The 12,635-nt window shown below is 45.4% G+C and overlaps 1 protein-coding gene across 6 annotated transcripts in view; it reads right to left on the reverse strand.

Moving 5' to 3' along the window:
• septin9a (septin 9a) overlaps nt 1–12,635 on the reverse strand; it is a 74,495-nt gene that overhangs the window by 1,603 nt on the left and 60,257 nt on the right. For 5 of the 6 annotated variants that reach the window (XM_071912295.2, XM_071912296.2, XM_071912298.2 and 2 more), the window contains 8 exons: nt 9,663–9,872; nt 6,305–6,433; nt 5,589–5,670; nt 5,154–5,291; nt 3,328–3,445; nt 2,190–2,285; nt 1,798–1,894; nt 596–647 (listed from right to left, as the gene is read on the reverse strand). In XM_071912295.2, coding sequence (XP_071768396.1) covers nt 596–647; nt 1,798–1,894; nt 2,190–2,285; nt 3,328–3,445; nt 5,154–5,291; nt 5,589–5,670; nt 6,305–6,433; nt 9,663–9,872 — 922 coding nt within the window. Of the gene's footprint in view, nt 1–595; nt 648–1,797; nt 1,895–2,189; nt 2,286–3,327; nt 3,446–5,153; nt 5,292–5,588; nt 5,671–6,304; nt 6,434–9,662; nt 9,873–11,559; nt 11,770–12,635 lie in introns of those variants that run through there. The other variant, XM_071912299.2, reaches the window with a different exon arrangement.

Below are 12,635 nucleotides of genomic sequence, written 5' to 3' on the forward strand. Positions count from 1 at the left end.
GCAGTACATGAAAGGAACCCACCTCGCCTGGTTCCAGACTCCTGAATCATGTCCCGTCCACTCTTCAGATTTTGTCAAGCAATTCAGAGTCTGGTGTTGCTCTAGTCAACGGCTTGTTCTAGCTCAGAGAAACAATCGAGCCAATCAGTGCCTTTGTGGGCGGGACTAAAGTTGGAACTGTTCGTGCAACGATTTTTCATTGGCAATTCGGCAGAATAGATTTGTTTAAATCACTCCCTTAACCAGCATATTGTCTTTGCAAAGACGGGATTTTTGTCAAAAATTGCTGACATTCTTGGTAAAGTTGGCAAATATGCTGCCGGCCGCATACGTCAGTCACTATGTCAGTCACAAGTGACTGGTAGGGGAAAATCAACCCCCCACACACAGAAAACGGCTAACTAGGAGGCAATGTCAGGCTGAATAATGGAGTGATAATGAAATGACCATTCAGTCTGAATAACAAGCTACAACACACCTTCACACTTGACAAATATGTGAACAGACTGACACTGACACAGCTACACAGGGCAGCATAACAACAGTCAGAACTGAAGACAGACACACACACTGATGAAGAGACAAAATCACTCACCTGATGAGGAGATCCCGCAAATAGGCAAACTCACAGTGGGCTATGTTCTCAACTGTAGATGGAGAGAAGGCAGAAAGAATCAAAAGTCAATTAAAACAGACAAAATAGGATATGGTAAGTGCAAGTGGACCCAAAAAGAGGCAGCAATAATGACAATTGTATGTTTTGTGACGAGTTCCCCCCCGGTCCACTAGATGGAGTCAGTAATCTCACTGTGACAGCCCCAAACACTGAGACTCCTCTACTCCACACTAAGCAGCCCCCGCCAAGATCTCTGCTGCTAATTTAATCTACTCAAAGCCCTTCTGAAGAGATGAGACTAATTGCTCGACAAATTCTGCCTGATGGGGAATGTGTATGTGTGTGTGTAAGAACGATGCCAGTGATGCCAGTGCACAGCACACTCCGCAGGAAATGAAACTTCCTTTATGAGACATTTGATAGAGAGGTGGTGCCTCCTGTCTGGAGCAGATAACGTAATTAATATTGAAATAAAGTCTACAATAGGGACGGCTGTTACAATGGGAAGGGAAAAGATACAATGCTGACAATGTGTTGGTACACTATTAGCTGGGTTGTAAAACGGTGACAAAAAGTTGTGTGCTTAAGTTGAACTTTGCAAGAAAAAAAAAATTATGAACTATTTTTTTACTCTGTCCAAGTTGTCATTCTCTCAGATCTGGAACAACAGACCACCTTAAACAGACTACCATAAAGTTGTTCCCTCCCCAAAACCTTTATTACTCCCTATGTCACCATTCACAGTGTGGTCTTTGTGTTAGAGAGGGGGGGGGGGGGGGGGGCATGTAGAAAACAAATCAGGCCTCTTCAGACACACTGTGGCAGCTGGAGGCCTGAGCCAGCTGTATGGCACACGACACCAGTCTGGAAACTCAATGGAGGCATTGTTTCATTGACTAACTGATTGACTGACTGTCTGACTGCAATGACTGAAGTCATCTGAGGGGCCTTTACCCATCTCCCCTTTGTCTTTTCCCCTCAATCTAACCACTTTCTGGTTTGTTACAGTGCATGCCACCAGCTGCCAAGGCGATAGTGTTTAAAAACATGAAATGAAATGAAAACAGAAGAACAAAAAGGGGAGAGAGAGCATGAGAAAGAGGGAAGAAGAAAAAATGAAGTGAGAGTAAAGAGGTGAGGGGTGGAAGAGAGAGAAGAGAGAAGGGGCGGAGGAGTTGTACCTTCAATGGTTCCCCACTTGGTCTTCCTCCCCAGCAGCCTCCTGCCGTTGACCTGGTACTCCTGGTCGCTGCCCACCACGGCAAACGGGATCATCTCCTGCGCACAGGTCAAAGGTCGAGAGATGATGGTACTTTTAAGGTTAGAAGTCAAGGATCAGTCAAAAAAAGGGTGCTGAATTTGACACTACAGGTGTTTAGGGTCTCTCTGCATAAGTGACTAAGTGAATGAATGAGTCAGAACACCTGCCAGAGATGTTAAAGGTCACAGGCAAGGCCAGATTACTGTCAAAGGTTAGCAAGTCACAGCCTCCACACAGGGAATAGAGAGGAACCTGACATGCCAACGAAAAGCTCAATATAACCAGGTTTGTGTGTGTGTGAGATCCCCTCACCCTGATCTTCTCGTTAATCATCCTATCCTCCGCGTCCTCATCAAATTCCTTCTGGGGGTAGACGTCAATCCCGTTGGCTCGCAGCTCTTCCCTGATCTGGTGAGCGCGCACACAGAGAGAGAGAGAGAGAGAGAGAGAGAGAGAGAGAGAGAGAGAGAGAGAGAGAGAGAGAGAGAGAGAGAGAGAGAGAGAGAGAGAGAGAGAGAGAGAGAGAGAGAGAGAGAGAGAGAGAGAGAGAGAGAGAGAGAGAGAGAGAGAGAGAGAGAAACACACAAAACCTTTAACCCACTACAATTCTGAATGGATACAAACCGATGCCTTTAATTGCAAGAGAATTAGGCAGACTTGGTTGTCTTGTCTTTAGAGACATCAAACAAATGTATCATTGAGACCATCTGCACAGTGTTCTTTTACCGGATTAAAGTGTGTTAACACTAATCTAGCTACTAATCTACTCAAAAGTTTTAGGCTTAGTAGATAATCGCTGTCTGTATACAAACAAAACACAATCCTGCCACATGCCGTATGCATAAACCTGTGTGTATACCATTTATGCCGTGTACGCACATGCACAACCACGAGCGTGCGTACACACACACACACACACACACACACACACACACACACACACACACACACACACACACACACACACACACACCAAGGGGGAGTTTTCCCTCCTCATTCCTAATGAGAGGAGGCCTGGTGGGCTCCTGGAGCACGCTGCCAATGCAAACATACAAATGAATGGCTGCAGATACATCAGCTGCATGGAGATGGAGTGGGGGAAGGAGGGAGAGGGAGAGAGAAACAGAGAGAGAGCGAGAAGGACAGAGAGAAACTAGAGAGCTCTTGACCTAGTAAGGCCTCTCAGCATAATGTGGCCACAGTGTTTTGACACTGCCCAGTGACCGAGGGGAGGATACAACTAACTAAAGAGAACAGCAGATACTTTTCCTGTCTGCACCACACACACAGAAAAGAATGCAAGCGAAGAGGGAGGGAGACAAAGAGAAGATGGTTGTAGATGACCGATGCTGATTTAATGGAAAAACAGGAGTAGGTTGAGAGGGAAAAACGAAGAGGGTGCACAGGACACAGAAACAGCAGGAATGAAAGAGAGAAGAGCAGGCCTTACCTTCTTTTTGAAGAAGTCCCTCTCCTCCAGGGTAAGTGTATCCGCCTTGGCGATGACTGGGACAATGTTGACCACCTTGCTGAGACGCCTCATAAATTCTACATCAAGAGGCCGCAGACTGAGAGGGAAAGAGAGAGTACGAGAGGTCGAGAGAGACAAGAGAGATTGGGGAAGCAGACAATAGATGTAAAAAAAGATGAATGTGAAATGAATGACAGAAAATGACATCAGCATTTTTGACAGTGCAACACATAACCCTTCCACCAGAGGGCAGAGGTTCCCAACAATTCTTCCAGATCTAGGAGCTACTGTGCCTAGTAAGATATTTACAGTACTAACTGTTCACATGTATCCATGACCTCAACATACTCTACATCTGCGGGCAAGTTTTAGTCACTGGGTATATAGTGTGTGTCACCATCAATCACTCTGTGTGTGAACAGCTCCTTGATGAGGTAGCAAAGTTGAAAGGACTTGTGGTTGGTTTGAGGAGCTCAGGCCTTCCTGCAGTGTTAGAAAAGCATCTGTGTGTGGTTAAGGCAGCTGATTCTGGCCTGGCCAATATCACTCCTGCAGAAACTGCCATTGTCGACAGCGGGCTCCTCTTGTGCACACACACACACGAGAACACACACAAAAAACACACATACATGCACGCAGACATACAGAGACACAGCCTCTCCGTCTCTCTCATCCTTCCTGCCTCTCTCCCGTTAGGCTTTTAAGGCAAGCCCCGAGCAGCTGTTGGCCAGGCCATGTGACATCTGCACTGTTGGATCAACATGAAACGTTGCTGGATGGGGCACAGAGATAGGGGGCCATTACCGCACCAGGCCCCCTGCCTTAGTAAAGACAGGCCATGACACAAGAGGGAAATTAACAGAGGTACAGCACTTGAATGGTCTTTTATGATCAATTATGTGTGCGTGGGTGTGCTCAAACAAGGCTGACAGACTACAGCTGTTTCCATCATTTTCCCAAGCCCCTCTAGTGCTCTCAACTAGATTTACACAAATGCAAAAGCTATAAAATGCACGGTGAATCTATCAATTGGTGGACACATGAGACTGTGTCCACCCCCCCCCAAAGTCTTCTGCTAGTGTACCCCAACCCCCTACGCTCCGCAGAGAGTGGGGTTGAACCAACAGACTGTGGAGAGGGGTGAGAGCAGTTTATGCAGTTCGATCAGACCCAGATGTGTGTGGCTGTAACAGATCCAGGGAGTGAAGCTTGGGACGCTGCGCTGTTTCAGGGCCTGGCGAGAGCAACCTCTCTTTCCAGTGGGGGGAGCGGACTGGTGTTCTGGGATATGTTGCAACGTGCTGAGCGGAAATGTGTGGGGACGTGTCTGTGTGTGTGTGTGTATAAATATATGCGGGGCAAGAAAGGAGAGAGCTGTTCTACACTGATTCCCATGAACAAAGAAAGGAAATCTGTATCAATACACGATCTGTGTGCACATGTGTAACACACAGTATGTTGGCAACACAAGTGAGTGTTGGAGTTTCAGTTGATGTCTTTGTATTGTATTGCCTGCTAAGTGAATCTCAGGCCAAAGTCAAGCACTCCTGTTCCACTGACAATGCACTTTTTGGCCATGACTCATCTGGATGACTCACAGTGGTAATACATCAATGTTTCCCTATTTAACTCTCCTCTACTAGGTACGGGCTTTCTCATACAAGAGCAACAGGGGGCAGCACTGATATTATTTCAGTGGTGGTGGTGGCATGTATGTCTGTGTGTGTGTGTGTGTGTGTGGGTGTGCGTGTGCATGTGTGTGTGCATATGTGTGTGTGTGTGTGTACTTGGGTGCATCTTCTCACCAGTGTCCAGTGGGAGGGATGAAGTATATGCAGCAGTGGACTCTGGAGTCTGGGATCCTCTTCTTCCTGTTGATGTTGATCTCTTCCTGCAGGTAGGCCTCGTACTGGTCGTTAATGAACTTCATGATGGGCCGCCAGCTACACCAAGACAGGGATGGATGGAGTGAATAATTGAGAGCAGAAGGGAAGGATGGAAGGAGGGAGGAAGGTAGGAAAGAGGCAGATGGAGATGGAGAAGAGGGATGAGGAGGAGATGCGGAAAGGACGGGGGCAAAGAGTGAGACAAAGGGATAGGGAGGAAGACAAGGATATAGGATAATTCACCGAAAGGATGAACAAAGGAGAAGTGAGGCAAGGAGGTGTGAGAGGGAGAAGTTAGGATGAAAGAGAGAGACTTGACATTGATAAAGCGATGGTGGCTGAACTGTAGCCTACCAGTTCTCATTGTTGATCTGGTCTCCAAAGCCTGGGGTGTCAATGACCGTCAGCTTCATCCTCACTCCCTTCTCTTCGATGTCTGCACACACAGAAATACACACAAGGTCAGCTAGTAACAGCACACTAGAATAAGATAGCACAAGTACTTCATAGAGTTTTGCCCTGCCTAAATGTAAGGATTAAGGAGAGATGAGAACTCATAGGTCACTGAAGAAAAACATCGGACAGAGTGAAATATGAGTGAGGATAATGAGTGATAAAGAGAAAAGATAATTTGGTAGAAACACATTTCAGCACTAATGTGGTAAGTGTGTGTGTGTGTGCATAGAGATAGAAGAAAGGGAATCAGAGGGGAGAGAGATGACACACATTAGAGCCGAGAAACAGAATCAAATGAGAAGAAGAAGAGAAGAGAAAGACAGTAGAGAGAGAGAAGGGATGACAGATGTTAGAGCAACTTGAGAAGCAGTGTGTGAGAAAGACTTCACTGTGGCAGATAGACCAGACTGTCTCTGTCTGTGACAGAGGGAAAAAGATAAAGACAGATGGGAAAAGGTACAGAGATATGAGGGGATGTCAGAGTGTGGGAGAGGGGTGTATTGTGGCTGACGGACCCACAGACACAAAGATAGAAAGAAAAGAAGGATTAAGCCAGACAGAAGGGGTACAGAGAGAGAGAGGGGTGCAGGAAAGGGGGCGGGAGCGGGCCGTACCGTGGCTGATGGACTTAATCTCTATGGTTTTGGGGATCTTCTCCTGGGCCGTGGCCAGCACCGACTTACGGCTCACTTTAGATTTGAACAGCGTGTTCATCAGGGTAGACTTCCCCAGGCCGCTCTGTCCTGTAAGCAACAAGCCAGACAGACAGGCAGACAGTCAGTGAGATGCATACACACCTTAGAAACATCAACACAAAATTCACATTCCCATGAGAAAACTAATCTCCAATGACTGATTGTAGTTACTGAAGTGCAGAAATTTTACACACAAAAACAGCCCATATGGTGAAGTAATAAATCCAGACAAGATCCAGTGATTATCTCTTCTATGGCAGTTTGAAGCTTGGGACAGGCTTTCAGCAGACAGTTTGGCTGCAGCAGTGACAAGCTGCAGGTGTCTGTGTCTGCACAAACACTGCCAGCAAAGCCATCAGCACTTACGACTAAAACCCAAACAGGCCATCAAAGAGATGGATTAGATCCAAGCACACCACTTTTTTCAAAACAAGTCAAGAAACTTGGATAATGTATTATACTGATATGTAATAGGGTTGTACAATTAATCATAGATAATTGTATGTTGACATTTTATGTTTCCACGCTTAATAATCATGTAATTGTGCATGTGACTAATCACAACCTTTGAATGTGCAACGTGCAGCCATGTGACCAACAAACAAAAGTTAAGATGGAGAAGCAGGTAGCTTTTGTGGGGAAGAAAGAGAGAAACCTGAATGTAAAAACATTGTTTTAGTTTCTAAAAGTGGATCACCGTCTGTCATTTGGAGATAAACCAGATGACGACAACTGACAATACATTACTATAATGCGTGCTTGTTTTTTTTCTTGGAGGGCTGTTGCACCAGTGACCCCTGGAAGTTCATATTGCAGTGAGCTAATACAGTATAATGCTCTCCATCTGGACTAGATAGATTGAGTCTGATTATAGAAGCTGATGAACCAGCGACCATCCCCATCTGTGGGCCATAATAATTGTCTGTCTGGATGGGACCATCTGTGGCCCTTGGACACGATGTGAACATCACCACGGGTTAATGAATAGGAGTGTGGAGGGGCCCACTGGGCAGTTAACATCAACAGTTCAACCTCGAGTTAAGTCAACATCGAGAACCTCACTGGTTTATGCACACACACACACACACACACTCACTCAAGCACACAGTCGCACGCACACAAAATCAGCAGCGCGTGTTACATGCAAACATGGATCTATAGATACAGATCCCAACAGCTGTGGATTTTTATGCAAGACATTCATGCTGGTGTCCAGAGCTTTGAGAACTGACTGGGACCATCACTACATGCCACATTTACGTTTTATCTACTATAAAACTTTGAGCCTCCACCCTCTCCCTGACAGTTAATGGTCTCAGCTATATTTCTCAAAGTGTCTCTGTGGTTGACTAAGAAATGTGTGATTCATCCTCTTAAAAAACATCACTATGGATCATTTGGATGGCAGTTATTATAGATATCAGAAACATACATGTTCCCCATCCCACTTCCCCTTGGGTTATGACCCGCTGTGTCAGTGAACTGATAGGGAGCGTGGATGACAGGACATGAGGGATATCACAAGCTATGTGTATGAGAGAGTGTGTGTGTTTCTTTGGTGTGTGTGTGTGTGTGTGTGTGTGTGTGTGTGTGTGTGTGTGTGTGTGTGTGGCCATTCAGTGTGCGCAGTGCCAATAAATGCCAAACATTTCACAGTAGCTGGATTTAATGTGCTGGATAAACAGCACAGTGTCAACAATTCAACTCTCCAATCCATTATAAAACATGGGGATTGGATGTGTGTTGCGCACAGATATATATATACACACACACACACACACACACACACACACACACACACACAAGTGAATTATTGCTTCTATCCATGAATCTGCCATAACATTTGAACCAGCTACTGGGTTGAAAAAAAAAAAGGTTATTTGAGGACACCAAGTTAACTTATTGATTCATACGGTCATACGCTCTCATACTAGTAATGATATCACTAACTGGGGAGACTCACACAAAACAGATTCTAACCCCCCTTAGATAAAGACAAAGATTCCTCAAAAATAACCTGTGTCTGACACTGCTTTTGTACATTTTTGGGATATTTTGTCCTCCTACAGTAACATGCTGCTCTGAATATACTGGTTTAACAGAATGCCATGGTACTAGAAAGCAGTCTTCTGTCAACAACCTGGTCAAAATAATTTGTAATAAATATCCCAGGAAAGTGCTAAATTGGTGCTTGACATTGGGCATTGACATTCTGTACACAACATTTCTCTATAGGCTATATCTCACCTTTTTAACTAGTCTCCTTTAGAGAATCTGTAAATAAATTATCCTCGAGAAACATCAAATATCTAAAGTACTCTCTTGGCCATAGAGAAACAACGACACTAACCCAGTCTCTCCCTCCTGCTCTGCTCTTTTTTTCAGAGGTGGAGTCTAATTTCACCTTGAATGCAAAACCCCGTACATGGAGACTGAGTGTGTTTAACTTTGTTTAGCATTGTCTCCACTACTTTACACAAGTCTGTCTCAGCCCCGGGGCTGCATCTTAAACCAAGCTTTTTTATTTGAGGATGAAACACAGACCAACCGGCGCGAAATCATCCAAAGGAGACACAAGGAGGCGCATGGGTTTTATGGTGGCCTGTCTCCTGTGGAGGTGTGTGTGTGTGTAATTAGCCCCCGTTTTAAAGGTGTCTGATCACAGTGATGAGGGTGCAGTGGGAAAGAGGGAGTTTGAAGGCCTACTGTGTGTGGCTGCTTATTAAAATGAGTTTGAAGCCTTCATTTTCCATAAAGGCTTGATTAGAGAGATACAGTACAAGACATGAATAACAGGAGATGCATAACAGTTGACTGAAGTCGTTCTCAGATGAACACAAGTTTAAGTGTTGTGGTAATGATGGTACTGCTTGAAATATGACTTCCGAGTCTGATTGTACACTTGTATGATTCTTTACAGGAGGGCTGACAAGACTCATATTGTGTGTGTGAGTGAGAAAGAGAGAGACAGAGAGATAGAGAGAGAGAGAACTCACTAATTTCCATGATTACAAGTGCAACACTCACAGTATGTCACTACGTATGTGTGGATACATATGTGTGGCCTAGCAGTTAGACTGTCCCATAACCAGAGGGTCTCAAGTTCAATCCCCGAAAACAGCCAACATGTCCATCAACAGCCATGTGTCCTGTCGAAGTGTCCTTGAGCAAGACAGTGAACCCCTACCAGCTCACCTATCCAAAATCACTCTGGAAAAGATACCTGAAAAGTAAACTGTAACAATAATGTGTGTACATGTGTCCATTCTCTACTCACCCACGACCATGATGTTGAGCTCAAAACCCTGCTTCATGGCCTTCCTCCTCATCTGCTCCAGGATGGCGTCGATGCCCACGTAACTGAAGTCCACCGCCGGGCTGCCGGCCTTCTCCCCGTACAGGCTGCCTGCTGCTGGGGGCATCATGGCATCGGGCACCGCCGCCTCAGACATGGCACTGCTGCTGTAGCTGGGAATCACCTCCGGCCCTGGTTGGACAGAGAGGGAGAGGAGGGTGTCGGTTGGGGTGTGATATGGAGGGATTGAGACGGTGCATGAGAGGCGGGAGAGATGATGGACAGATAGAGGAGAGTTAGGGTTAGGGTTAGTAGGATGAGGAAGTGGTAGAGAGAGGGTGAAATCTATCAGCATCAAGAGTTGAAAAAACTCCCATTTCCTCCTTGCATGGCACAGTATGGTATCGGAATACACACACACACACATTACAAGAAAAACACTTAAAGAATCTGAACTCATTTCCACACTGTCAACCTGCACCAGAACTACGACATCAGCTATCTCCTCACCAATGAAAATCCCAATACACATGAAACGACCTGGTAAATTGCTGTCTCATTAATTCTTCCCACATGTTGAGTAATTGGAATGGAAGCTGCTTGGAAATCTGTTTAGTTACTTTAGCCTGCTTCTTAAACCAACAACACACACACCTAAAAAAATACACCTCTGGACTGTCAAACATGGATTACAGCTGGTCTTATGCCAACACAGGCTCTTGACTGAAAAGAAAACCATTAGAAGCTAACATTCTCAAAGTATTAGGCACTTGGCAGGGGGTTAGCCATACAGTTTCTATTCATATGATCAGCATAATGTCTTTCTGTGGAGTGTGATAGGTCTACAAGATGTATGAGGTATAAGTCCAGTCAGATAAAAGTCACAAAAGTCAGTTTTAACGTGCTTACTGTGGTCTGTGAACAGTGGTGGTCACCAGTATGCATGCGGAAAGCGGCTGTAACTCTGTATGTTAACACCGAACCTACACTGACTGTGCACATTGTTAAGCAGACACAACCACACACACACTCTTTACAGTGGAGTACGTGTAGCTGCTACCCCTCACAAGGCCTCCCTTTCCCTCGCTCTCCACCCCCAACCCCCCATCCAGTGTTAGTGTCCTGTTGATGAGAGAGTGGAAAAGAGAGAGATCACTAGGGATGAAACCCGATCCACTCACACAGCTAGCCTGGCCCAACACTGCTGTTCGCTGCTGCTGACGCACACATACACACACTATCACACTGTACATGTTTGATTTTGTGCATGGAGCAGGACGGTCACCATGACCACATACACACTTCACCCTTTCCTTCTTTTGATCACATACATACCTGACCTGTGCACACACACAAGTACAAGCACACAAAAATACAAGCACGCACAAACACACACACACACACACAAGGACCGTCAGCTCCCCTTGGTGCGGTCAGGGCTAGCAGCCAAGAATTTAACAGCTATTGGATTCCAGCACAGGCACAAATTCTACTCCAAAACACTTGGCCTGCTATGCATCAAGACAAACAGCAAAACACAAAAACACATAAAGAAGAAATCCAGGGAAAAAAAATCCAGGAGAAAAAACACAGAAGAAATCCAGACAACTCGCCAATTCCATTCAATTCTCCATCAGTTAGGGAATGAAATTAACGGGGAATAGTGTTACTGTGGGTAGAAACTCTAAAGTCAACATAACTAACACTGACACTGTGCTGATTAATGGAAGAAATTCAGTGAGGAATAACACTGCAGTGGATAGAAACTTAACACTAGTTCATATTCAACAAGTCCTAGTTTTATAAAGTGTTTCATTATGTGCCATTATGAAACTGCTTGTTGTGTGTGTGTGTGTGTGTGTGTGTCAAAGAGACCCACCTATGGAAGCAGCTCTCCTGGCCTCCTTCACCACTTCCCCATCCTGTTCCAGCAATCATTCAGCAACTTACTGCGTGCCCTCCACCTCTCCTCTCCCATACATCCACTCACGTCTTTTCTCCTAACCTCACCCTTTTCCTCTCTCCACTCAGACTCTGTCCTCTCTATCTGTCTCTCTCTCTCTTCTGTCCCTCTCCACCGTTGCCGTTTCTCATCCTCGCCTCTTGACTCCTGTTCAACTCCACTCTGTTTTCCTCTCACATCACTCCTTCTCCCCTTTCCTCTCCTGCATTGCTCCTCTGGCTTTTATCTTTAACCTTATAATTGTTCTCCAGTTTGTCTTCCTCTCTGCTCTTCCACTCCCCTCCTCTCACCTACTTTTACATCCACCTCACACCCTTCATTCCTTTTCTCCCTCTGCTAGCCACTGCTGATCTTCTGATCCATTCCTCCCATTTCTCCTCTCTTCCACCCACTCCACTATGTCAGCTATGTGCTGTAAGCTGAGATGCTGCCTAGCAGCTAGCACACCTTGGCATGCAGGGCCACTACAACAGGGCTTGGCCTGAGGCAGGACACCAACACAGCATCACAGGGACTTGACATAGAATGAATGTGGTGAAGAGATACTATTGAGATATTGGCCTCAGTGTAGTCAAATATCTTCCAACAGCAACTACAACAGCAAAACAGTAAAATAAATGACCCACGGCCAGGTTCTATTGTAAGACAATAGAGGATCTTTTCAGTATAAACTCTGATGCTGATGTCACGGCCAAGTTTACATGGCCATGTGATCTGGCGGACGATCCCTTTCAATTCTTAAAAGCCTTATGTGTACAGACCATTATCTTTATTTGATACGGGATCTAGCCCTGAAATAAATCCCTGATTTCCTTGTTCAAGTACCCTTATAGGGTATTGAGAATAACGCTGCCTTAGACTAATGCTAACAATTACTCTGGTTTGTTTAACAAATAGTAAACGCGTTAATCTTCTTGTGTGGGTGGAGAAACTCTGTCACTTGCATTTCAATCAGTGTGTGTGTGTTTGTGTGTGTTTGTGTGTGCGCGCAA

Source organism: Centroberyx gerrardi, chromosome 7, assembly GCF_048128805.1.
Source record: "Centroberyx gerrardi isolate f3 chromosome 7, fCenGer3.hap1.cur.20231027, whole genome shotgun sequence".
NCBI classification, from domain to species: domain Eukaryota; kingdom Metazoa; phylum Chordata; class Actinopteri; order Beryciformes; family Berycidae; genus Centroberyx; species Centroberyx gerrardi.